General features: G+C 44.7%; 1 protein-coding gene across 1 annotated transcript in view; it reads right to left on the reverse strand.

Annotated features, from left to right (window-relative positions):
• Positions 1 to 225: 225 nt before the first annotated feature.
• CHST8 (carbohydrate sulfotransferase 8) overlaps positions 226 to 27822 on the reverse strand; it is a 237198-nt gene continuing 209601 nt past the window's right edge. The window contains exons 2-3 of the mRNA XM_066637528.1: positions 5685 to 5722; positions 226 to 1374 (exon numbers count right to left, since the gene is read on the reverse strand). Coding sequence (XP_066493625.1) covers positions 226 to 1374; positions 5685 to 5722 — 1187 coding nt within the window. The remainder of the gene's footprint in view (positions 1375 to 5684; positions 5723 to 27822) is intronic.

Here is a 27822-nt window from a genome sequence, read left to right on the forward strand (position 1 = left end):
AGATCCCCCTCCACTTTTACAGAACTACTCTTCCTAGGGGGACCCTGGGGAAAAAGAATGACTATTGAACCAGTTTGTGGTGCGCATGTGCCCTGATCTCACTGGCAAATTTGCCCTGATCTCACTGGTAAATGGGTAAAATTGACCGGGAGCTACTTCCAGACACGTTTGCGTAAGAGGAGCCCCAGATGGATTGTGTCCAATGATTCTACACTCTTCCCACTGCTAATATAAATCTTGAAAAGGCTTTGAATAGTTAAACATCAGATAATCCATATAATAGAAATCGTAGCTGCGTTGTCTCTGAGAAGGGGAAAGCTGCGTAAAATATTGCTGTGTGATTTGGGTGGTTGTTCGCTCTTCATCAGAATGTCTGTCTTTAAATTGGGGAAAAGTCAAATTTTGTGGAGCATTTATTAAGTGCAGGAAGAAGTTGGCATCTTCTTCCATGGTTTCAAATTTGCCTATAAAATCGTAGTCTATTAGACACGGGCTACAGAGCCTGTTGACGTGGTCCCAGTGGATGTCCATGCCCACAGGCCGGTGCACATCGAGAAGGTATTGAATGAATTCTTTAAACATCACCCCAGAACCTGTCCTCAGGGCCTCCTTGGTGGCATTGGCCCGGTACCTCGAGATAATGGGCCTGCCAAAGACCGGGTGGTAGTAATTGTTGGGATGCTCAAATTTGTCTCTAAATGCCGAAACCAACTTTTCAAACGGTTCACGGACAAAGAGCATCTTGGTGTAAGTGCTGAGCCGGTGATGGATCCCTTTGCGGTCGAACCCATCCAGCCTTTTCAGGTAATTCCCATAATGCACTGTGTTGTGTTGTATCACCCTGGTAGAGGGGGCCAATCCATTGAGAACCATGAGCACCCTCTTCCAGTTGGAGCACCCGGCTTTGGGAACTTCGCAGTACAGAATACGGTACTTGTCTTCAACAAAGATCCTGGAAACATGGTACGGCGTGATGATCCTCTTGCTGTTGCTCTTGTATTTTGCACACGTGTCTCGCATGATTCGTTTCCGCTCTTGTTGCGTCTCGTAAAGCGCTTTCCATTTGGCATTGTTTCTGTTCTCAGGTTTCAGAATGGGGAGGCTGAAGAAAGAGCTGTTCATTGTAATCATAATGGGACTTTTTTGGATTACGAATCTCCTCCGTCGCTTATGAGTCCTTGCAGCGTTGGCTGCTGTGCCTTTTTTCTGACGGTCTTTAATCACAAACAGTATGTTCTGCTTTACGCTGGTGCTTTGATGCTTCACGAGTCTATTGTGTGCTCGGTAGAATGGAGCCCTCTGGTTGACAATGGAGAATTCATCAGCAGCATCTCTTGGTGTTTTCCCACCCGGATTGTTGCTAGATGTGCAGTCCTAACCGAAAAAAAAGGTCCAAGAAATTACCAAATGAGAGAACATTCATCACCATGGACAGTTTGTTGCATTTAATGGCACAAGTAATTTGTACTGTGTTAGTTCGGCTTAATGATGGGACAAAAACCATCATTTTACATGCAACTTCGATGCTGCAATAATGAATTTTTTTTTTTACCCTCTGTATTTCTACACCAGAATGTAGAAATGGTTTTTAACATGAACTGGCGTCTATCTGTGCATGGAAAGGAGGAATCTTTGCACGGCTCCATCCTTCCAGCATGCTTCCTTCCAACCTATCCCAAGGCTGCCCTTGGGCAGGCCAAGAGGGCAGGCTTTGGTGTGCTATGAAAAAATGGTACACAGGCCTTCCGCCTGCTTCATCAGAACCTGCCCATCCACTCGTTAAACTACAGTCAGATATTAGCTGGCCACCTTTTGGGGTTGGATAGGAATTTTGTGCTTCCGGACTGATCAGCTGTGAAGTTTTTTTTGGCTATCCTTACTGTCCTTTGGGTTGAGTTTCTTCTAGCTGGGTTGGTTGTGTCTGGCTGGATCGTGCAGAACAAGGAGGAGGAATGGGGACCCGATGTCTGCCCTTAGGCAAGCAATAGGCCAGGCTGAGTACTCTGCTATTACTCAGAGGCCACCTGGATCAAAGTGTGGCCTGGCTTGAGCTTGGGATGGAACTGGGACACCTACCTTAGTGGTCACCTAGTGCAGGGTGCATGGAGCAATTCAGCTTCTTTGACCCCCTTTCCAGGGGTTTGCAGAGAAGAACGGGGGGGGGGAGCCTGTGGGCAAAACCCAGTTAGGAGCCAGGGTGGTTTGCCCAAAGGAGGGGTCAGGCAGGCCAACTATCTCCTGCTGGTTAGTTGCTGGCAGTAAAGGGGTGGAGTTGAGTCAGGACCTGCTGCAGCTGCCAAATGCTGCCTGGTACTGTAATTTCAAATAAATCATGGCCCTGTTTTCTCCAAGATTTCTGTCACACATGTTTATGGGGGGATCTTAGGCCAATGCAAATGCAAATACGAGAGAGGAAGGAGGTATAATTTTTCATACTTTTTTGTGAAATCTGACAATAAAACAAAGCGTTCATCTAAAGAACATAAGAACAGCCCCACTGGATCAGGCCATAGGCCCATCTAGTCCAGCTTCCTGTATCTCACAGCCACCCACCAAATGCCCCAGGGAGCACACCAGATAACAAGAAGACCTGCAAGGCCTCCTGGGAATTGTAGTTTAAGAACATAAGAACAGCCCCACTGGATCAGGCCATAGGCCCATCTAGTCCAGCTTCCTGTATCTCACAGCGGCCCACCAAATGCCCCAGGGAGCACACCAGATAACAAGAGACCTCATCCTGGTGCCCTCCCTTGCATCTGGCATTCCGACATAACCCATTTCTAAAATCAGGAGGTTGTGCATACACATCATGGCTTGTACCCTGTAATGGATTTTTCTCCAGAAACTTTTCCAATCCCCTTTTAAAGGCGTCCAGGCTAGACGCCATTACCACACCCTGCGGCAAGGAGTTCCACAGACTGACCACATGCTGAGTAAAGAAATATTTTCTTTTGTCTGTTCTAACTCTCCCAACACTCAATTTTAGTGGATGTCCCCTGGTTCTTGCAGGCCCTGCTCTCAGATTTCTCTCTCAAGGTGAGCGTGAACACCTTTGTAGAGTGTATAAGTGGAAATAGATACTAATGCTTGGGATTTTACCACTTTGAGTGTTTGTCTCTTTAATGTTCAACTAGAGTCACCACCACACTTTGCTGAAAGTGTAATTTTTCAAGGTGAATTTGGGGACCCTGCTTGTGGAAAAGAAAAATGGAATGAGTGGAATGAGTTTCAGTAAGCCTAGAAAGCTTCCTCCTTTTCAAATGTTCTAGCCCACACTTCCTCATATTCACTTCTCCTCTCCCTTTCTGAATCCAGGGAGTAGAAACAGCAGTCATGGAGGCAGGCAGGCACTCCCCTCCATCTTGCCTAGGGGAATTGCTTCATTTGGCCTCACTGATAAGCCACGCTTGAAGACCAGGCCCGTGATCTGGTGGCTCCTCAAACGTGAGCGCGTGTGTATGCGAATGTGTGAATGGAGTACTTCCCCAGTGTATGAGAAAATAGGAAGACTTTGCATTTGTGGGGCTCTGGGTCACAGCATATGTCAGCACCCAGATGGGGCCTTGGTTACTTAGCCAGAGCTCTACCATTTTAAAATGCTCTTCTTATTAGCCTGTAATGCTGCTTTGTCAGTTTCTTGTAAGCTGGTTGAAGCAACTTGATTAGATCTGAGAGGGATGCTGAAACTAGGCAAAGCTCCAGCTATAATTGCAGAGGCAATAAAAGGAGGCATGAGATAAAGGAGGACATCTTGACCCAAGAAGGATGTGGTAATTGGCCAGTGCTGCGGTTTTCAAACTCTCCAGGAGTTTGAAACCTGCAGTAAGTCTTTGCGGGGTGGGGGGGGGGAGGCAGCAGGGGCAGGGGGAAGGCAGTGACGCGACCCCCAGGATCTTGTCGCTCAGGGGGCTGCAGGGACTGGGATGCACTCACCAGTCCCTGCAGCAGCCATCCCTGTGTGCGGGGAGCCCTGCGCGAGCGCCTGCAGGGCACCCCAGGTCAGGGAAAGGGAGAGTGGAGCGATCTGCTCTGCCTCTGCAAAAGCGGAATGTATTCCGCTAGTGTATTCCGCTAGTGTAGAAAAGCTAGTGTATTCCAGCCTGTGAATCAGCTCCTGCCCTTTGGAAGCCTCACTCCTCACCCACCTGGCTGTCTCCATTGCCTGGCTGCCTCCATTGCCATCATGAACAACAGGCAATGACATGGGGGAGGTTTGAGGCAGATCTTGGGAGTCGCTGCAATGGAGTTGCACACCTAGATTTGGGGTCTCTCTTCCACTGAGGAGCCCACCTTGAAGGGGACAGTGTGATCCATCACCTCTGATGCAACAGCTAGCTTGGGTGACATTATCTATGTCAGTGGTTCTCACATATTTAGCACCGGGACCCACTTTTTAGAATGAGAATCTGTCAGGACCCACCAGAAGTGATGTCATGACAGGAAGTGACATCATCAAGCAGAAAATTTTTTAACAATCCTAGGCTGCAATCCTACCCACACTTACCCAGGAATAAATCCCATTTACTATCATTGTTAAAAGAATATACATAGTAGCTTGTTAAAAGTACAGGTCTGTAACATTTCCCCAAATGCAGTCACATACCGTGGTAGCATCAAGTTAATTATATTAAAAATAAAATGAATGGGGACCCACCTGAAATTGGCTCCCGACCCACAGTTTGAGAAACACTTATCTATGTTTTCTGCCTGTTGGTGTAGCTGTCTGTGGGGTGCAGGGACGATTTAGCTGCCTTTCACAGTACAGGAGCTGGCCACCTCTGTGCTGGGACAGGGAAGCCTAAAGGGGAAGGGGGCTAGCCCCTGGGACCCATTTCTAACTCAGACCTTCTCCCATGTCTTTGCTGAGGCTGGGCCACTATGGGTTGTGCAGTTTGCATGACAATGTTCAATGTGGTTGTGGGATTCTCATGCACCATATGATTTTTGTGTATGGGGTTCTGTGTCCATTGATCTGTCAGTGATTCCTCTTTAATTGATCTGATGTGCTTCACTTTTGTACTATAGGAAGACGTGGAGCTCCTGTGGGCTGTAGATATGCTGTCATCAAATAAAAGCCATAGGTGCCATATATGGAGAGTTCAGAAACAGCCATCCAATACCACATCACAAATTGACATGATTTGATGGATTGATGCGATGATTATAGACCCACCAGCAGATGTGCATAATAAGCAGATAACTGGAATGGAAATAAACAAGAGCCAATAAAACCTTGCGCTACACCCAGTCATTTCAAAGGGATTCACATGAGACAACATCTCCATGGTTTGCACTTGGAAAAGTTTAGTGCCCTTTATTGTGAATGCCGAAGAGCCACTAGATGGCGAACTTTCCCCAGTCTTGTTCATGCCTGTGTTGCGGAGTGACTCCATAGGGATTTTGATTCATAAAGTTTGATGCGAAACAAGGGTATGCAAAATATTTCTCTGGCAAAATGTATCCAGCCTAACAAAGTAGTGGAAAACTAAATTTTGACAGCTTAACAAATTGGGATAATTTAATATGAAAATTTGTATTCTGAGAAAGTGATGCATCCGTCCTTTCCTGAATCCGTCTGCCTCTAGTCATGTGGTTTTCTGTTCTGTCCTTAGGCAGATCCCATCTCTCTTTCCGATACTCAGGCTTTAGTCCCGAAATGCAAATGTTTCAGAGGCAAAACCTACCTTTTTGGGTTGCTGTGATCCCATCGCGTATCTCATTCCTAAACAAAGGAAGACAACATAAGAACATAAGAACAGCCCCACTGGATCAGGCCACAGGCCCATCTAGTCCAGCTTCCTGTATCTCACAGCGGCCCACCAAATGCCCCAGGGAGCACACCAGATAACAAAAGACCTACATCCTTGTGTCCTCCCTTGCATTGGCATTCTGACATAGCCCATTTCTAAAATCAGGAGGTTGCACATACACATCATGGCTTGTAACCCATAATGGATTTTTCCTCCAGAAACTTGTCTAATCCCCTTTTAAAGGCATCCAGGCCAGATGCCGTCACCACATCCTGCTGCAAGGAGTTCCACAGACCGACCACACGCTGAGTAAAGAAATATTTTCTTTTGTCTGTTCTAACTCTCCCAACACTCAATTTTAGTGGATGTCCCCTGGTTCTGGTGTTATGTGAGAGTGTAAAGAGCATCTCTCTATCCATTCTGTCCATCCCCTGCATAATTTTGTATGTCTCAATCATGTCCCCCCTCAGGCGTCTCTTTTTTAGGCTGAAGAGGCCCAAATGCCGTAGCCTTTCCTCATAAGGAAGGTGCCCCAGCCCTGCACAAGGATAAGTCTCTGCAGCTCCTCAGGGCAACAGAACAGTCACCGACAGTTCAAAAGGGAGAACCCCATATAGGATTGTGAATCTTTCTACAAAACCTATTCTGCATTTCACCGTTGCTCAGCTGAACTAAAACGTTTTGTCAGTGCCCATGTGGGCAGCGTGATCAACTGAATAGGTGTTGATCTCCCTATTTCAACTTAAATCAAAATTTGCTCATGAATAGAGGTGTTTATTCATGTGGATAACTAAATAAGAATACCACATTTTTTTTTCAAACACCTCTATCCATAAGTAAAGAAGGAACACCGAAATCATGTATTCAATTGTGAATAAAAACACACACCATATTTTACATTTTAATTCAACATTTTTTTTAAAAAATGCACCATTTTCAAACACTTCAAACACATGAATTGTGCTAGGTTCTTTTTTTTTGGGGGGGGCAAAGAAATGACTCTGTGGCAAATGTGCATGGCAATTGCCCACATCGTCTCCTTCATAAGTCCCTGCAGCAGCAAAATACATGCAGGTTACAATTCCCCCACGGATGTGGTTGTTGCCATATCTAATGGCTCACCAGATGGGAGGCAGAGGGAGTGCGCATGGCAGTTCTCTTCAACATATGAAGTTGCTTTCCACTGAGTCAGACCCTTGGGACATCCAGTGGCAGAACTAGGGCATCTGGCACCCAGGGGCACAAATTTTTTTAACACCTCCCATATCCCCCATAACACTCTCCCAAATTTTTAACACTCCTTATACAACATCACAAAGGCCTCTGAAAGGCACTTCTGGATTTTGCTAAAAACCAGAAGTGCCTTTTGGAGGCCTCTAAGACACCCCCCTCAAGGTGTGGTACCCAGGTAATGTACCTCTCCTACCCCCTCTTAGCTATGCCACTAGGGAGATCTAGCTTAATGTTGTCAGACTTTCGCAGAGGGATCTTTGCCGGTGCTACCTGAACATGCTGCTGGGGACTGAACTCAAGAATGTCTGCAGGTAGAGCTGGTGTTCCACCACTAAGCTGCAGCCTCATCTAAGCCTTGAAATTACTAGGTAGTCTTGGGTACAATTTTGCTATCTTGGGGCCCACATCTGTAGAGTGGGGATAGCAACATTGCCCAGCCTGGCAGAGCTGTTGTAAGGGTAGCTGCAATGATGTGCATGGAACACTCCAAACTTTCTAACGGAGATATACCATAGAATGGCTAATTATTCTCATTACCTTTGAGTCCTCATAGGTTGCCTTGGATAGCCTCACAGCAGGGCCTCTGAGAGGAATTTTAACAGGGTGTACAAAGTTTCTTTTGGGTCCCTTCCCTTCTCTATTATGGTCATTGGATCATAATTTCTACAAATTATGATATATAAAACTATGTAGGCTTACACAACATGCGAATGCTAGTCTTCACTATATATATATACGTGTGTGTGTGTATATATATATATATATATATATATATATATATATAGAGAGAGAGAGAGAGAGAGAGAGAGAGAGAGAGAGAGAGTCTCCTTTTGTGCATTGGTCCACTCTCCCTGCCCTAAATGGAGCACTAACCCAAAGGCCCATGAAAGCCCCATTGTCTGATGCGCCCAAACATTGAAAAACTCCTGGCTTCAGGTGCGTATTTTTCTGATGCATCCTCCTGCCATTGTCTCACTCAGCACAAGAAGTGCTGCCCAGGCCACATGATCTAAAATAGTCTTCCAAGGCCATTCTGATGAATACCATTGCCCTATAATATTGCAGGAGACAAATAGTAAATAGCAGCCCCTCACTTTTGGCTCCAGTGGCTGCTCTCCTGTCACAAGGCAGGCATGCACCCTGTTACCAAATGCCGAGATCCTTGATTTTCTCCCAGAAGCAAAGACAGCAAAGCCCCTCTGCCTCCCCCCTCCCACTCCACCAACCCATGACGGAAACCGTGTGTGGATTATCCAGAGGGCTCTTTTATGCATCTCCTTGGTAAGGATACAGCCACTTGTCACTGTCACTGCTGCCTGAGGAAGTTTCTGTTTAATTAATGGGGCTTTGCAATCTCTTGCAAATGGGGCTTTGCAAGACTTTTGACAAGGAGAATTGCAGGTCAGCAGGCTGTTACACAACTGCGGGGTCCTCGATTGAGGGCACTGCCAGGGCAGAGCTCAGTTCCATCAGGTTACTTTTGAACAGAAGGGTTTTTTTGTTTTGTTTTGTTTGGCTGTTTTCTATACGTGTGAGATAGAAGCAGCTTCCTGGTGCCAGATCACACCCATCTAAAGCCACTTGCTTCATAAATCATAGGGTCTGATCACAAATTTATGACTAGAAACTCAGGTAAGCAGCTTGCTTGTATCACGGGTGCAAAAGATATTTACATCCCCAACACTTTTCCATCCTCTTTCCATGCTTCCCCCACTCAGCTGGGATTGGTGCCAAGGAGCATCAGAAGAGCCTCTGGATCAGGCCAAGTGCCCAGGGCCGGCCCATCCATGAGGCCAAGTGAAGCAGTTGCCGCAGGCAACAGCTTGGTGGGGCACCCTTCTCTGCCTGCCAACTTGCCTCCACTGCTCCTCCTTCATGTTCCTGGACTGGAAATGGGAGGACAGAGAGGAAGAGGGAATATGGAGGGGAGTGCTGAACTGAGCTAGAACACTAGAGAGCGGGAGTAGGTAGAGGTTGGGACATCATCATGTAAGGGGGACAGCATTTGTCATGCCGTCTCAGGTGTCAAGTAGTCTTGGGCCAGCCGTGAATGTTTACTGTTGTAAATTTCAGTACAGTTTGTCTCACTTTGTACTTCAAAATACAGTATTGTTAGTTTTTGAATCTTCCTAACAGAGGCATCCAATGGTGCCAGGACTCGAGAAAAAGTCCCTAAGCGTCTCTATGCTTAGGCCAAATGCCCAGGTCTGGGCAAGATGATTGTGAGTGTCAACATGTGTAGATTCTATAAGTCACTTTATAGAATTTTTTTGCACTTGCATCCTGTACCTCCAAAATTATTACCTATAATAAAGAAATTCCATTAGCTGGAGAGGCAAAAAAGTGCATCAAGGCAACAGCTGCTAATAAGTGGTCAAAACAAGGGCCATTGTGAGAATGGAAGGTCGCTAGAGAATGATTGCCAATCACTTGAGTGGCTCTTGAGACATGCAACTTAGAGAGGATGCCTCCTTTCAGTCTTGCCCAGTATCGGATTTGTAACACAGGGTTTGAAGAGAAAACAGTGGCTAAGAACCATGAAAGAAGTAAGAAGAATCAGGAGCCTCTAGTTGCATAGGGTGATTAAAAATCATTGCAAGTCAGGCAAGCCTCTAGAATAGGGTGGGGTAATTGGTGGCTGGTACCATAGATTTTGATGTTCCCATAACCAGTTATTGACTCATTCCAGACTTTCAGATGAGAACAACATGAAAGCAGAACTGCTTGGTGGACTTGGCCATTGCCAAGTATCATGGAGTGTGCTGACCAACCACCTTCCCATCAGGGCCACCCAGAACTGAATGAGGCTGCAGAGAAGGACCACATCACCACCCCTATCAATCGATAAACATAACCCCCTCCAACACCGGCCATTCAGGTGCCCCACTCAGGGTGGCTGAAAAGTCAGAGTACCTACCACATCCTGCATGGTAGCACCACTACCCCAGCTCCAGACTTTTCCTAATCACCCCCAGATTCTAGGGGCAGATGTGGCAATGAATCCAAACAAAAGCACAGTGCTGAACCAGATGCACAAGGCTCCCCATATAAGCAAGGCTAACCTGTGGGAGGAAGCATGAATGAATCTAAGCTCAGAGTTTTGGAGTCAAGGCTCTGCTGATGCTCTACAAAAGGGAGCAGAAGCGGCATCTACTGCAATGCTCTGTTGTTGCTTAGCTGTTGCTGGGTCTCAGCTCACCCTGCTCTGCTCGAAGTCACTCTTCGTGTGACTCCTTGGATGGCAACATAATTTAAGCACATAGCCGGGGCTTGCTGATCTCACCCGACAAATCCCTCTACTCTACCTCCCAGCATGATGCCTGCCCCAACTCCACCCCACCACCAGCAACAGCAGTGAATAGTGTGTAGTGTGGTTCCTGCATGTTGGTTGTGGGGCAGTTAACGGAGAGCTGACCAATAGCCTGGTAGCCTCTTGGGAGCTAGCAAAGGCCTGGCATTGTCAGTGAAAGCCCCACAGAGAAAGTGGCACTGCTGCAAAAGCCAGGGTGGCTGGCACCATAATTGGGGGGGGGGGGAGGAATCTGAGCTGACTCTTGCAGCATCTTCTTTATCAGAAGAGGAAGTAACAGGATAGGACACATTCTTCATAAATTGAAATTTACATATAAGAGAGGAAGGAGACTTTTCTCTGAAGTCTCTCTCTCTCTCTGCAGTCACATTTTCTCCAAGAAATTTCGGCAGCACTAAGTGAGAATGATTGTACGAGTGGCTGATGTCTGCTGTATACTGATGATGAACGACACAGTTCTTATTGCATGTTGCTCACGTTGTATCATGAGAACTTAGTTTTTAGTTTAAGAAAAGAAAAAGTTCTTAAGCGGCCAAGCACTTCCCCATTGTAGCTGGAGCCGTGATTTAAGCCCAGTCCTGTGACACTGGGATGCTTACTTTTGAGTAAGGGAAAGGCTGTGGTTAGACGAAGGGAGGGACGAGCAGTGTGGTTAGACGAGGACGAGTTGGAGTCAAACAGGATTGAGTGTGTCACAGTGTCCCATTGCCAACTATAGGAACCACTTTGGAAATTTTGCTGGGGAGAGCAGGAAATTTGACCTGCTCTCTGGCTTTGCTAGCAAGAGGATAATCCACACCACAAAAAGCAGCAGTCTTGGGAACCGGGTCAGAGAGTACTGCAGGCTCTCCACTCCTTGCACCAATGCTTGGAAGAAGGAACTGCAGGAAGCTCTGACCTGGGCTCTTGTCACCATCAGCCAAAACTTCTCTAATCCAGGAAGTGGGTAACACCAGGGTGCCCACTCTGGGGCACTATCTGAGCTGCTTCTCAGTTCTAATTCAGTCCAGGTAATGTTTTGCCCAGGGAAGTAACAGGTGCCAAACCGAGCCTGTGCAACTCAGGTATGGATTTGCCAGCCCTGGAACCTGAATGGCAGAGAGGAGGTTTGATTTTTTTTTTTTAAAAGCCCCAACACTGCCTTTGCCATTTTTGTTTTTCAACTTGTCAGTGATGTCTTGTCAAACAGAGCTCTTAGCTGTACTGATAAGAGGCATTTTTAACAGCCCTGGCTCAGTTCACCGGGATGCTTCCCAGTTTTATCTCTGGATAGGATGTTAATGGATGAAGCAAGGTAGCTTGACAAATCCGGAGGGGCCACTGCTTCAATGAGCTTCCTTCAAGAAACAGAGAGTGCGCGCGCACCACATCCCTGCCAGCTTCCACTGTTGTTCTGCGTGAACAGTCACAGTAAGTTTTTTTCAATGCACCATTTTAAAAAGCCTCACTTAAACATAGCCGGTTCCCACGGCTGCAACCCTTGTGCATGCGCTGGAATGTGCCATCTCATGACATTGCCCCAGGCTCATTCCACAGCTGCAAATAAATAGGGTTTTGGTTTATTAAACATGCACAGTTAGACACATCTACACAGCAAAGTGAAGAGCAAGTGCTAGGCGAATATATAATCATCGTCATCATCATCCACAATACAGTATTTATGTATCGCTTTTTAACAAAGAGTTCACAAAGTGAAGAGAAAATAAAAAGTACTGAAGCAAACGGGTCCCCAGATTTCTCAGCCTGTTTCAGATGCAAACGATCTTCAGGAGAGGACTTCATATTTGTACTACATTCAGTCAGGGTTACACATTCCGTTATCTTCTCCAGTATAATCTGGAGTAAACTATGGCACAATTGCTAAATAGATACACTTATTGAATGAGTATAACATTTCCATTTGGATGGCTGAGCACAGGGTGACCAGACATCCTCTTTTTCCAGGACATGTCCTCTTTTTTTAGCCTCACGTCATGGAAAAGAACTTAAATAGCCTCCTTTTTCCCTATGAGCAGACCCCTGAAGGTGGTGCATAGCCTTTTTGTAATTAATAAATCATATGCAAAAAATCATATGTAATATAATTTTAAATTTAATAAGTAATATAGTATTTTAATTAACCCTGTAAATTCAATATACATGAATGTTTTTTATCTTTTATTTTGTCATGTCCTACCTTTTTCTTGGATGTGCTGCATTTTGGGGTGCCTGGTCCTCTTTGGGGGTTAGGACATCTGGTCACCCTGGCTGAGCACAGACAACTGGGCTTCCCACTTTGGGGTTGATATTCAGAAAACCTGTGACCAGGGCCGAGGAGAGGGGGGTAAAGGGGGTAATTTGTACCCGGGTCCAGGGTTTAAAGGGGGGCTCAGGAGCCAAAGGAGGGGGGCCCAAATTTGGGATCTGACATTTTCCTATCTACTCAGACTGGTTGTCCGTACGGGATGCTGGGGACACTACTGATGCCACATGGGTGGATTTCACTCCTCCCCCTTGGCAAAGGGCCCCCCCCCAAAAAAAACTTTGTACCCCTTGATAAAATTCCTCTAAGAGGCCCTGCCTGTGACTTTCATGCTCGAGACAGTGACAAAAGGCTGAGTGACACATTTGGAGAGTCCTATGCTTTCATCTTCAAGCTGATTAACCCATTTCTGCCCAGCCCACAGATGTACACATTTGGTCCCTGTTGTGTATTTGCAATGATGGGCAGAAATGGCTATTAACTTGGGTTGAGGTGCTTGGAGCAGAAAACCAGCAGGTAGAAATGGGAGTTGCTTACAGTGTAGTCCTAGGTTTGTCTACTCAGAAGTAAGTCCTCTTTATTTCCGTGAAACTTACCCCCAGGTAAGTGTGCATAGGATCACAACCTTAAAGTGGTGGTTCTTTTAAATTCAGCCAGAGGAGAGTCATTGCCCCTTTTCATTCCAGTTGAACACCTTTTCCAATGGGTGTTGCTGGCATGTACTTTTCTATTGTGAGATCTTTCTAGTCTCATTGGATCAGAAAACATGCATTAGATCTCTACTATGTCAACCACTTTGCAAATTTTTCATGGAAATCAGTGCATAAATAACACAGGCCAATACACATTTTGCTGCCTTAAAGGTTAGACCTATTCCTAGGTATATTTGGGGTGCTGGTTCCAAAAATACCATCAGTTTTGCCCTATCATGTCTAGCGAATGGTTCAAGCAGCTTCCTCATGATGAAACCTATGCTACGTGCAGTGCTTTTTTTGTAAAAAAAAAAAAAAGGTGCAGGAACTCACAACTTGTTAATCTTTTATTTATTTATTTATTTTTAAATTTATTTAAAATAAAATATTATATATATATATATATATATATATATATATATATATATATAAAATGTATATATATAAAATGTATATATAAATATATAAAATATTTTTTTATTTAAAATAAAATAAATCTTTTATTTATTTATTTATTTATTTATTTATTCATTCATTCATTCATTCATTCATCTCATTTCTCTCTCTTTAAATCCCCATTCCCCTACTACTTAAGAACTAGAAAATGAGGGGAGATCTTCAAGAGAGAAGAACAAAAAGAGACGGACCACCTCTGGAGCACACACCAAGGATTATATCACGGCTTGTTGCATGTATTTGCAAATATGAAACAACCAAAAAAATTAATTAAAACTTTTAAAACATTTAATAAATATTGGTTAAAACAATTGATGAAGGCAAAATATAAAAAATGATTACATTACATCACTCTGCAGATTTGTTTGAACCCAAATCAGTTGGCACACAGGGGAGAAGGGGCACAAAAGATGGGTTAATAAATTGATTAATAAACAAGTTATCGATCAAAAATCATGTGGTCACATACCCTCTATTGGCTCAAGACATTGAAACATGATTGGTGCAAAAAAAGAGAGAAATATGTGATCAGATAACAATGAATGCACAATATAAGCACACAAGGGGGGGAGCAGAAGAATAAACACAAAAGATGAATTGTAAAATGGATAAATTATATAATACCGGAATATAATCTATTTTACAACTCATCTTGAACCAATAGAGGGTGTGTGACCACATGATTTTTGATTCATAACTTCATAACTTAATCAATTCATTAACCCATCTTTTGTGGTTCCCCCCTTTCCCCTGTGTACTACGTCCCCATTCCCCATTATAATAATAGTGATTATTAAATATAGTCTAAAAAAACCAAAAATTAATAGACAACAATGATCTGACCTACTGCACAGAGGAATACATATTTCCTAAGTGTTGTTATAATGCAGCAAGGGCACTTAAGCTTCCCCATTTATAGTTAAAAACCTAAATCTCCTGTTGATGACATTACAAAGCTACTAAATTATTAGTAATAATTTTTGCTTAATTAATTTAGATCAGCCAAGCCTTATATTAATAACTATAAAAATGAATGAATTACTTGCTTCTGAGTAGACCTGCATAGGCTTGGGCTGCAATCCCATCCACATTTTCCTGGGAGTAAGCCCCACTGAACACAAGGGGACTTACTTCTCAGTAGACATGCCTAGGCTGTCTCAGGTGCAGGGGCTGCACCAGCCAACTTCCTTCCCCCCCTCCTCTTGCCAAGCCAGTACCTGGGTGCTGCAACCTGTCTCCCTGGCTTGCTGTCCCTCATCGTCGTCGTCCTCCTCCTCCTCAGCACATGTCCCCACGCCCTCACCGGCTTGGTAGCTGAGCGTGGGGAAGCAGCGCGGGGAGAGGAAAGGCGGGCTGGGCTCAGGGGAGAGCTGAGTGCGGTGAGGCAGGGGCAGTGCTTTTTTTGTAAAAAAAAAATAAAGGTGCAGGAACCCACTTACAAGAACAAGTTTAAGATTAACAAGTGTAATCTTTTATTTATTTACCTCCCCACCTAAAAAAGAAGAAGAAGAAGAAAAATTATTCCTTACGGGGATTTAAACCCCCAACCTCTGGCTCCACAGACCAGCACTTTAGTAACTGAGCCATTGGAAGTCTTAGGCTCAAAGTATTTGGAAGTAATACTTGAGGCGCTGATGACCACCAGCTGGGCTCAGGACCTTATATATTAGTTCTGAACACTGTAACTCTAGGCTTTCCTATAGCCCAATGGAGAGAGTGCTGGGCTGTGGAGCACAAGGATGGAGGTTCGAATCCCTCCTTAGCCAGCAGTGCTGGGTGGTGCAGGGAAGGAAAAAAGGTGGGGGCCAGTGGGGGCCAGGAGGGGGAAAAAGGTGGGGGCCAGGAGGAGAGTTGGACGTTTGAATCCCTCCCTAGCCAGCAGTGCTGGGCAGCGCATGGAGGGGGAAAAAGGTGGGGGCCAGGAGGAGGGGGGAAAAGGTGGGGGCCAGGAGGAAGGGGGAAAAAAGGTGCCGGAACACCGTTCCGGCACGTTCCATTACAAAAAAAGCCCTGGCTACGTGTCTCCAAAACTCCAAAACTAGATGTGATAGGGAAAAATCAATGCCATTTTTGGAACCAGCACCCCAAATTCATATAAAACCACCATAAATTTTGAAAAAAGGCCTTTCTGACTCTCAAATTTGGAGGCCTGTGTAATTGAAGTCAAGAATAATTCCCAATAATGGGAATAATGCTTTCAGGATTGTAATGAAGACTCTTTCTCCCTTGTAGATACTGGAAGCAGCCTTACAAAGAAGTCTGAAAACATATTGTTTCAGTGTGCAAACACTGTACCCGCCAGGACTCGACTGTATTTTTTGTGCGCAGATAAAGCAACTCAAAATGACACTGACTCACAATTTAAAAATAAAGTCAAAAATTGGGACATCCATAGTTGTGCTGTTGCTTATGAGAAGAGGTGGAAAATTTTTCAGGGACATTTTCTTCTGCTACGTTTTCCAGCAGAAAATGTTCCATTTCTAAAATTACACTGTTTTGTGCAATTAGTTAGAAACATAATCAGTTGTCATCAACTCTTTTTTTTTCAGGTGGCTATCCCTAAAAAGCACAGATGTGTGCGGTTGCCAAACAAGATTTCCAAGGAAAAGTCTGCATTTATGGAATACAATATTTAAACCATACTAAGAATGCTTTAATGAACTTCTTTCCTAATCAAGTATCAGCTAGTTTGGGATACTATTTATGCAAAGTGTTCAATTAGCACACAACACGAAATTAGTGTACTTTTTTCTTTGGAGTAATTCACATGCTAAATGAGATTCCTCTTAATTTAAGGCTTTAGATTTCTTTTTTTTAGAATTAGTTTCTGGATATTTTTCCAATTCTCTTTTCTCTGGCAATCCCACATCACTGGTGGTGATTTAGCATGTTCAGGAGAACTTCTGACTAGTTTTGTGCTAGAAGTAGCTATTGTACTGAGTACTGAAGGCACAATTGACACCACTCTATTTCTCTAGAACAGTGATTTTCAACTCGTCTGCCACTGCACATTTGGCAAGCTGCAGGAGTTTGGAGCACAGTGACTGAAAATCACTGAGAACTCTTCTGGGTTCTGCTGCTCTGGCTATGTCTGTAGTAACAAATTGTCTGCCCCTCTTCCTTTGATGGTGGAGGAAGAGGAACAGACAATAGACTAGGACCTTCCAAACCCTGGTCTGGGGCCTGAATCTGGGGTTTCGACTAATCTTTCCACACTGGGAGCAGAGCTTACCATTCCACTGTGTCACAGGATGGCTTTCACTTAGATCGAGGGACAGGGAAGCTCTAGGTAGTTGTGTCTGCCCAGACGTCCTGCTGCTCAGCCTTCCGGGACATTGGGCAACAAATGCAACCACCCAGAGCATCCCTATCCCCTGATCTGAGTGAAAGTCATGCAGCGACACAGTGGAACATTAAGCTCTGGTCTGAATAGGGACCAGTTTTTCGTAACGCAGTGGTTGTGAGTTTGGCGACCACTGCTATAGACAGCTGCCATAGAAACAGAGCTGCAGAACCTGGAAGAGTCTCCCAGAAGTCAAAAGTGACATCACAAGGAGTGGACCATAGAGAAAACCAGAGAGGTTTTTGCAATTGCTGCCTGTGTGATCCTTGCTCTAGAAAATGAAAAGCAAGAATGAGAGGTAGCCAGTAATTAAAGGTTTTGTCCACCCCGCAGAAACTAAAATGGACAGTGAGGCAATTAAGTGAAAGGGCAATTAATCCCTTAATGCTGTCCATGGAGAGAGTGGGGTGGGGCTACAGAGCACAGTTAGACTGCCCCCCATAGACTACCCTCCTGTGTTCCTTCATTCATTAATGAATGCTAATAACATCTGATTAAGACTTGTACGTCTCCAGTCCTCCAAGGAAAGAAGGTCGTGTAGCAGCTGCCTTTGGAACCTATCCCTGCTTGCAAGGAGTCACAAGAATATTTAAATTTGCATAGTTTAGGATCTTTGCCCATATCATTCCGCATAGGAAATAAGCTCATTTATTTGAAATCAATGGAAATCCTCCCCCCACCGCTCCTAAGCCATGCTTATTCTCCAAGTCTGAACAGATTACATGAATAGCTAAAAAGGACTGCAAACACCAAGGTTTATTATTTCACCATACAACAGCAGTGCTCGGGCACAGAACAATTTTGTTGGTTCCAGTGCGCTTCGCATTCAACAGCTGCCATCCGCCACTGTAGCACCTTCAGAACAAGTTATTAAATGTTTTGCTGTTTATTTGCTTAATGGAGATTTTCTTTTTATTGCATTCTGGCTGCGAGAAAAGCTGGAGATGAATTTGAAAAGAATTATTTACCATGTGAATAGTGGTGGTGGGGGCACTTGCTGCTGTTTCAGTGTGCCTGAAGGTAATGCAGCATTTTAGATCAAGAGTCTTCAGCTTCCCCAAGCCTGGAGGCCCATCTTTAATTCTGCAACATGGACTCTCTTTTCTTTTTAAACCGTTCAGGCGTAAGGCCAAACCTTGATGCTCCCTGCATGAGCCCTGTGCGCTTGTGGATTCTTTCCCCCCTGTTGCAGGCTTTGCATCCCCCCCATTTCTCATTGAACAGCAAGCTGTAGATATGCATAATTTGCACCAACACTAATTTACCAGCAAACCAGAGGCCTAGAACCACTTTGAACAAACAGGATTGGCAATCTAGGTTTGTGATGAAACCATGGTTTGTGCGAACTATGGCTTGTCTGTTTGGTGTGTCACTGTAACTAATGATTTATTGCTACTTTGGAAGTGAGGGCTGGAGAACACGCCCTACATGTTGAAAGGCTGAGGGAACTTGGTAGATTTAGTATGGAGAAGGCAAGAGGCTATGATAGTGCTCTTAGAGCTGAAGAGCGGTCTTATGGAAGATGGACCAAATTTGTCCTCAACTGAGAGGAGATTCTGGCTGGACATCAGGAAGAAGTTTGGCAGTGGAATAGTTTGTCAAGGGAGGTGATGGATTCTCCCTCACTAGAGATCTTCAAGCAGAGGCTCGACAAGCACCTGCTGGAGATGTTCTAGGAGGGTTTCCTGCTACAGACAGAGGGGGTTGGACTAAATGACTTTTTGGGCACCTTCCAACTCTACGATTCTATAGGGAGGTTGAACTCTGGGTGACAGCTCACATTCACCTTGGTAGGTTGATTGCTTCACTTTGGTGATAGTGGTGGCTGTATGGAAATGGGTGGGGCTGTTGTGGGGACCGGATATGAGGGCAGTAACTGCAACCACTTTTAAAAGTGAGAAGAGTTTCAAGAACAGCCGTGCACTGTTGCAAGTCAAGAATCCCAAGAGACATCTGTGAGCCTCATTCTTGCATCTACTTGCAACTTGGTTCATGTGGGGTACAATTAAAACACAGTTTAAGCTGCCATTCCTGAGCCACTGGACAAGAGAACCAGAAAAGAAATGTTATTTTTAAGGGCATGCTAAGGAAATAATTAGAAGGAGCACCACATTCATCCATCAGTATAAGCATGAAAAATTTACACTTTTCTTGTTTCTCAAATGAAAGATGTTCCTCGTGTATCTTGAATTCCCTGACACCATGAGCACTTTTATTTATTTATCTTAATGTTCTTTGCCAAATTCTTAGTCCAGCTATGGTTTTTCAATGAATAAACAGATCAATTGTGAGACGCATTGCCTTACATTACACAGGCCAACACGCATTTTGCTTCCTTAAACGTTACACCAATTCCTGGGTATATTTGGGGTGCTGATTCAAGAAATGGCATCTGTTTTATCCTATCACGTCTAGTTTTGGAGATATAGTATAGACTCTTTAGTGAAGGGTTCAAGCAGCTTCCTCATGAGGAAGACTACACCATGGCTTCCTCATGAGGAAGCTGCTTGAATCCTTCACTAAAGAGGCTATAATATATCTCCAAAACTAGACGTGATAGGATAAAACAGATGCCATTTCTTGAATCAGCACCCCAAATATACCCAGGAATTGGTGTAACATTTAAGGAAGCAAAATGTGTGCTGGCCTGTGTTTTTTTATTTTCTCTGTAACGCTTTGTAAACCTTTTTGTTGAAAAGCGGTATAGAAATAGATATTAGTAACAGTAAGCACTAGTTGGCCATTACTGTTCTTATCAATAAGATCAGTAAATGAAAAAGTGAAAGTGTGAAAATACTTGTTGCCGGCTGATTTTTTTCCCAAGGCGTTGCCCTTACTGAGGAAGTTCATTTTCAGAATTCCATTTATCATGAAATAATATGACCCACCAGAGAATGAACATGAGTTTCAATTCCCCGTTTTCAAAATCAAGGAACTGGAAAAATATGCCATGGAACTGATTTATTTAACTTCTGGATGAAACATATTATTTGTGAATTTGTAAGTCTATGACTGTGTTCCAAGACAACCATTTCACTTTAGGATTCCATTTTTCCCACAATGGCCAAACTTTAGTCAGGCATTGTATTAGCTCTATTTTGTCAGACTTGGTGTGTACTCATTTGAAAACACTAACCAGTTTCTATTTACAGTCTGTTTACAGGGAAGAAAACGGACACCCATTGTTCTGAAGTATCCCAAATTGCAGCCCAATCCCAAGCTGCCCAGTGTGTGGGCTGCTATGGCACCAAAATGGCTACCGCAGCATCCAACATGCGCCAGGCAGTCTGCGGTAGCTCCTTGGGGAAAAGGACATTCATCCTCTTCTACTGGGTAAAGGAAGTAGCCCTGCAATGGGCTCTTCAGCTAGTGCAGAATCAAGGAGTCCCATGTCAAGCTGTGAGGCCCAACACAAGCTCAGGATCTGGTGAAGGTGGGCCCATGTCTTTGACTAACGGCAGGCCCTCCAAGAAACAAGGAAGCCTCCTTGTGTAGAACCAACCTGACCTTCTGTCTGGGAGGCTTCCTTGCATCTCAGAGGGAAAATCTGCAAGTACATCTCAGAGGTCTCTGGCAGGCCTTCTGATACTTGTACATGAGGCCTCCTTGCATGGCCTCCTTGCATCTTAGAACACCGCAGGATGTGACCAAAGGACACTTCTGGTCATGTCCGGAGGTCCTCTTAACAGTTTAACCATTATCTGCGGATTTCAACATCTACAGGGGTTCCAGGAACGGACCCTCCACAGATGCTGAGGTTGGTCTGTATAGAATTGCAGCCCCCAATTTTTTGTTTTTACTTGCACTGCAGAATCTTTGGTGCAGCAATACATGGTGCCAGTGATAGGGGGGAAAAATAAAATACTTTTGGTGTAAAAACCTAATTTAAAGGCTCTCAAGAAGTTGCCTGCATTATTAGTAGGAGAAAGGTGGCTGTGTTTGTTTACTCTTGTTCTTCGCTTAGCTTTATAGGCTCCCAAATTAAAGAGTGACATTTCCTGGACTAAATTGACATTCGTGAAGAATTCTATGATGGGAGCTGAAAAGCCAAGCCAGGACTCTTGCATTTCCCAGTTCTTCAATGGCTTGATCCCAGAGAATATCATTAATTACCTTCATTAGCTTTCAGGCTCTGTCAGCAATTGCTTGCAGTTTCTACTTAACACCTTTATGTGCTTCTCCACTGTCACATTTAATATGTGCAGAAAGAAAGGCAGCCTTCAGAGAAAGTATCACTCACACAAGGATGAAGGACTGTGTTCGAGTTTATTATACTGACTCTGTCGGACCACTGCTTCAGTGGCTGTGCTGACTGCCAGTTCATTTCTTGGGCCAATTTAAAGTGCTGGTTTTGATCTTTAAAGCCCTTTACGGCTTGGGACTAGCGTATTGGAGAGACCACCTTCTTCCTTACAGTCTGTTCTGTTCCCTTCGGTCATCAGAGAGGGCCCTTTTGGTTGCGCAGCCATTAATATAGGTCAGGGGGATGGGGGCTGGAAATAGGGCCTTCTTGGTGGTGGCACCAGTATTATGGGAGTTCCCTCCCCTTCGAGCTGAGCTCCCTCATTATTCGCATTTCATACTCTGTAAGATTTTAAGGTATGATGGCTGCAGACTGGCTTGTGCTTTTTAGTAATGTATTTAATGTTTTATGATGGTTTTTTAATGCTGCCACTGCCTGGCTTTTAATGTATATTTTATAGTTTTTGTATATTATCTTTTATGTATTTTAATTGGTTGTTCGATGCCATGGATGCTTTTCAGGGAGAAGGGTGGGGTAAAAATCAAATGAATGAATGAATGACCAAGATAAGCTTTTTGTGGTACCAGGGTGGTGGGGTTGGTCAATGGAGCAGAGGTCATTAGGGTTGAGGAGCCCTCAAGGAGTGCGACTTCTGGTGGCCCAACTCTAATGTTGGCAATCATCTCTAAAGTTGGTGGGGGCCCAGGGGGGCTTCCTTTAATGGCAGCAGTAGTGAGCAGTTGGTCTTTTCCCTCACCAGATGGGTACCTCTCAGCTTGGCAGCTGGCAGGTTCCAATCACACATTACTGAAGCCACTTTGATGTGATCAAGTTGTGGGTGTGCCTTTGCATGCCGGAGCTGGTCGACAACATGTTGCAATGGCCACAGCAAACAAAGTGCAAGAAGGCTGCTGTGCAGCTCAGACAGCAGTGCAGAGCTACCCGGAGGCTCAGCTCTTTCAGGGCGGCATTTCTCAAACTATGGGTCGGGACCTACTAGGTGGGCCACGAGCCCATTTCAGGTGGGTCCCCATTCATCTCAATGTGTATTTTTAATATATCAGACTTGATGCATCACATGCCATGATATATCCTTTTAACAGGTTACTAAGTACAGTATATACTTTTAAGAATAAAAGTCAATGGGGCTTGGTACTGGGTAAGTATGCATAGGATTGCAACCTTTGAGCTGTTAGATCAACAACTACTTGGGAGGGTTCTTCTTTATTTTACATAAATTTTTAAACCTATTGTAAATTTCTAATTTACTTAATTTGATTTGATTTGATTTGGTCATATGACCAAAAAAAATTCTTTTCCTGTTTGATGATATCACTTCTGGCTGTGACATCATTTCCAGGTTACTGACATCACTTCTGGTGGGTCCTGAAGATTGTCGTTCTAAAAAGTGCTAAAAAGTTTGAGAACCACAGCTTCAGCGAAATGCACTAGTTGGAGACTGTTATCATTCCCAAGTGACCACTGGGGCCAGAGGGGCTTTTTATTACTAGGTAGATCTCTATCAGCAAAGCAGTGATTGCCACGCCTGTCCTGGAGGACATCAATGCCTTTCTCTTGATGTCTCTGTTGATGTCTCCTGGAGGACACCCATGCATTTGCTGTTTGATGTTGTAGCTGTCATGCCAAAGTTCAGCAGATGAGCATCAAGCGGGTGTTTGCCTTGAGGGCCACCCTGCAGTTCACCTATCTGCAAGCCAATCACCTGTGGGGATGCAGTTGTGTATTTGATTATGGCATCAACAAAGCAGGCTTGAGCCAAACTTGCAAGAGGAGGGAAGGCATAACCTCTGCTTAAAAAACCCCAAAGGGTGAGGACACAGTGGATTCTTCTCCTCCTTTTGCAAAGAAGGGGGGGGGGATTCAAAGCTTCTAGACTTTAAGTGTGATAGATTTTTCCATTAGCCTTTCTCAGACAACATAATCACCAGAGTATTTTACATGTCTGCACACATTTGCTGGCAAATAAGTCCCAATGAAATCCCCAGGATTTAACAGTCTGCAACAGAGCTGGGTACAGATCACTGAGGCTGCAATCCTAAGTAATTTTACAAGGTAGCAAGTGCCACGGAATACAGTGGGCCTGACTTGTGAGTAGACATGCCTGGTGTAACACCACACTCCTGCATTCCTACGCACACTTTGTGGGAGGTAAGTCCTGTGGGATTTACTTCTGAGTGGACGCGTCTGAGATTGCATTAAAAACCTTTTAAACAGATCTTTAAATGAAGTATAACAGATTTCAAGATAGGCATGAGAAATTTCTGTAGTTATGACATTGACAGTTGATTTTTTTTTTGGTTACAGTCTTACTGGGATGCGACTATGGACAGAGTCGGCCTGACCATGAGGCCAGCTGATGCAGTCACCTCAGGCAACAGATTGGGGGGGCACTCATCTCTGTCCACCTACATACCTCCACTGCTTCTCCTCCTCCTCCCTGGATTGGAAAAGAAAGAGGCAGAAAGGAAGAGGACATCAGGAGGGGAGGAGAGTGCTGAGCTAGGAGACTGGAGAGTGCGAGGGGCAAAGGTTGGCACATCACTGGGCAAGGGGGGGTAGCATTTGACATGGTCAGGAGGTCTTGGGCAACCCCTTGGGTTTGGAGGCCCTGGGCTCAAGAAGTCTTGGGCTCAGGAGGTGTTGGGCAAGCCCTGGCTGAATGGGCCTCATATCAAATTCTTGCAAGGGCAGCATGTGCTTTCTGGCTTTGAAAAATTAGCGCCTGCTGTGGCTCTATTGGCAGAGCATAATGCTGACCTGCTTGGTGCTTTGCATGGGTTATAAATGATACATGCCCATTAATTTTGATGTGGCAAGAGAGATTGGGGTTGGATGGACAGCAGGTTGAATTATGACAGCGCAACTTTCATTTTCTCAGGGTTTTTTCCCCCTGCTTGAATCCATAATGGTTTTTTACTCACAGTGCATCAATTAGGTCTATTGATAAATATTTTCCCCTACGCTCAGTGAGTCAATACAACCGTCATCTCACCAATCTAAGGCTTTTTTCCCCCTTCCCCAGCCCAATAAAACTCGTGATCTCTCCCTTACGGTCAATACTGCATTGAAAGCAGAGGGTTCTTTTTTTTTTTCCTCGAAGCACCTTTATCTTTCCAGAGCCTTGGTGTCTTTACTGTTGCTTGTCAGGAACAGAAAAGAAAGGGCAGGCTATGAGCCACAAGGGGGCTAGCTGGGTAGAGGGTTTAGCCTTGCAATAAACTAGCCATCTTGGATCCAGAAATAGAATCCATGATGTAGTTAAGGGGTCAGGGGAGTTACATTGCCCAGGGCACCATGCCTAGATGGGGTGCCAACACCCCCTCCCCCCAATGGTGGATCTTGAGGCCAGGGGAGGCTGCACTAGACGTTAGGAAGCCAGACCGGCCCTTCTCCATTCATTCTGATCTGGCACCAACTCTGTTTGTGGCATTCTGGGAGTGATAAGGAGAGGGCCCTGGAGAGATACCAGGGGCTCAGACAGGGTGTAAGTGTCAGGCCCTTGAAATCTCAGGCTTCTCATGGGGGTTTCTGGGGGTGGCTCCTTAAGAACTGTTTCATGGTTGGCCCCCAGAGCCATTCACAAGATCCGGTTCTCCCTCCTCCACTTACCCGTGGGCCTTACACCACTGTTTCTTCCACATTTCTTCTACCCAGGGTGGGAGGAGTGGTGGAGGCTGGTATTTTGCTGGTTGAGGGGAGGCAATCTTTTTCATGCTGACTCAGGGTCTGGATGGTCATAGACCAGGCCTGATGCCAAGATCTGACCCTAAGACGCATGAGCTATGACCTTATGCTTTTTGTCTGTGTTAGTTCACATACATCATCAAAGTCTTTAAGACCAGCTTTGCAAAATGCCAGTCTTGCTATCTGAAGTGGGAAGCACAACCTTGCAAACACAGTATCACAAAACAATTTATTCCTGCTCAGATTTTGCCAAATGCACAATGGTGTAGAGATTTGCTGGCAGCCGGAGAAATGTCACACTCCTCATTTTGCTCATCTTGCATTTTTCCCCCATTAAGAAAACAGCAGTCATCACCCTGTTGACTGCTAAATGTTGCAAAATGCATCTGGGTGATTTACTTAGTGACTATCAGGAACTTCAGATGAGATTGTCAGGCTCCAGTCTTAATAACAGGAAACCGCTCAGGGATAGGAACCATCACTGACTTGTTAACGAACACATTTCATATGTCAATATTCCCACAATGCTTAGGGAACAAGCACTGGGATTAAGATGCTTCATGCACAGGAATGCTTTAGCTCAGTGGTTTTCAAATTTCTTAGTGCTGAGGCCAACTTTATAAAATAGCACTCTTTGGGGACCCACTTAGAGACAAAAAATAAAGTTTCATTTTACCAGCTGCTCAAGCCTGTTTTTATCTCTTTTTTTTACCATTTTGATTGGATTAGGACCATTTTGGGGGCCTGGCATTCCCCTTTGCAGTGGACTAGGGCACATACACCTATTTGCAAGTAAACACGCACGTGTGGCTCAGTTTTGCTGTCCATACGGCTCAATACATTTTCCTCGTCAGTTTGGGGAGGGGGGGACTTCCTTCCTGAGAGTTTGTTGGGGGCTGTGTTCATTGAAGCCGGACCATTCTGGTGGTGTTGTGTTTTGCTCGGCCTGCCCTTCAAAGTGGACCAAGGCATGGTTGCCTGCTCACAAGTCGACACACATGTGCTGCTCCTTTTCTTTTCCATAGGGCTCAATACCTTTTCCTTCTCAGCTATCAGGTTTTGTGAGCCACCAAAAATTGGGTCGCAACCCACTGGTGGGTTCTGACCCACAGTTTGGGAATCAATGCTTTAGCTTGGTGCATTCAAGGAAGAAACGGTGGCCTGTGTCTTAAAAAGTAAATGTTTGATCATAGGAAATGTAGAGGTTGGTGGAAAATGTGAATGTTCTTGGCAATGAACTGTTCCGCGAGGAGAATGTGAATTAATGATGTTCCATAAATGTGAATAAGTAAGGGCCCAATCCTATCCAAATTTCCAGCCCCGGTGTAGCCATAATGCAGCCCTATGATAAGGGTTAACACATGTTCCCATACCTTAAGAAGGTCCAGTGACTGCCCCTTCACCATGGGCTGCAGCACATACCCCACTGACACAGCTGCACCAGCACTGGAAAATTGAATAGGATTGGGCCCTAAGTCTACTATTTATGGAATTGGCTTCCTGGTTCACGGTGTGGAGATACACCATGTAAAAGTTTCTCACTCTTGATAGCTTTGCAACAGCAAATCAAACAGCAAGGGAAAAGACAATGTTCTGCCATGGTTAAGCTCAGGGTCATTCTTTTTTCTCAGGTCCGTGCCCAAAAATTTGTAGAACAATATCTTGACCTGTTGTTGTAGGGAGCCTATCACACTCTACTTGAATATTTGCCAAAAGATCTAAAGCAAATATTACAAACACACTATAAAAGTCTTATCAAAAAGAAAATGTGTTCCTGACCCTGGGATGTCATCACTTTGGGAAGAGGGGTGTATTCAGACCTGGCTTTGACATTCTGTAACCTTTTATATAATGAGTCCTGCTCCAAAAATCATTCCCCTTCCCCCACACATCCTCACTGCCTCATGTCAGTTCCGTCCCCTGTTCTCGTTAAATAATCTTCATCCTTCTCTGATTTCCTAACGACACTGTCTCAGATAAAAAGACAACGAAACCATGTTTCAGAGAGCACTACAAATGTCTGCCAGCTTTTCTGTTACTTCTATTTTTTTCGCCGTTCTCCCTTATTTATGTGTTGCTGCTTGTAATTAAACAAACAAGCAAGCAAACAAAACAACTTTGAAGACTTGAGAAACTCACTTTGGGGTTTCTCGTTTGTTTCAATCCAGCATATCTTGAAACACAAAATGCTGCAGGCTAAAGATATTAAGTGAAACAGAGTTGAAAGTGTGAAGAAAGGATGCCATGGGTTCATTCGCTAAACCGAGAGATTTTTGATTGCTCTTGGGGGTGGGGTGGGGTGGGGGAGCAGCAAACCACACAGCTGCAAATGACAGATTTCTGGACACTTATTCAAAGGCATTTTTGCTGCCAGGGCTGCCCAAGAGCGCCCGACACTTGAGACAGCATGCCAAACGCTGCCTCTCTTGCCCAGTGATGAACCAGCCTCTGCTTCTCCCATCCTCCAATGTTTGCGCTCATAACTCTCCCTCTTCCTTCTTCAATCCAGGAAGTGGAAGGAGAAGGGCGAGCATTGGAGGCAGGTAGACAGAGAAAGATGGGCACCCCCTCCAACCAACTCACTGCCTGAAGCAACAGGTTCAGTTGGCCTCATTCATGGGCCAGCCCTGATCACAACAGTAGCCACTACAAACCTTCATTTGTTCTCTTTTAACAGTGGACCCCACATGGAGGCTCCATGCAACCTCCCAAACTGGAAAAGGAAAGATCAGACTCCAGGTTGAGTCAGCTACAGGGGGGGAAAAAAAAAAAAGAAATGTTGCACAAAATTCCATCCTCTCAGTCTAGATGAATTGTGACGGGTTTTGATCTGCAGTTACGGTTAACT

This window comes from Tiliqua scincoides, chromosome 9 (assembly GCF_035046505.1).
Source record: "Tiliqua scincoides isolate rTilSci1 chromosome 9, rTilSci1.hap2, whole genome shotgun sequence".
NCBI lineage: Eukaryota > Metazoa > Chordata > Lepidosauria > Squamata > Scincidae > Tiliqua > Tiliqua scincoides.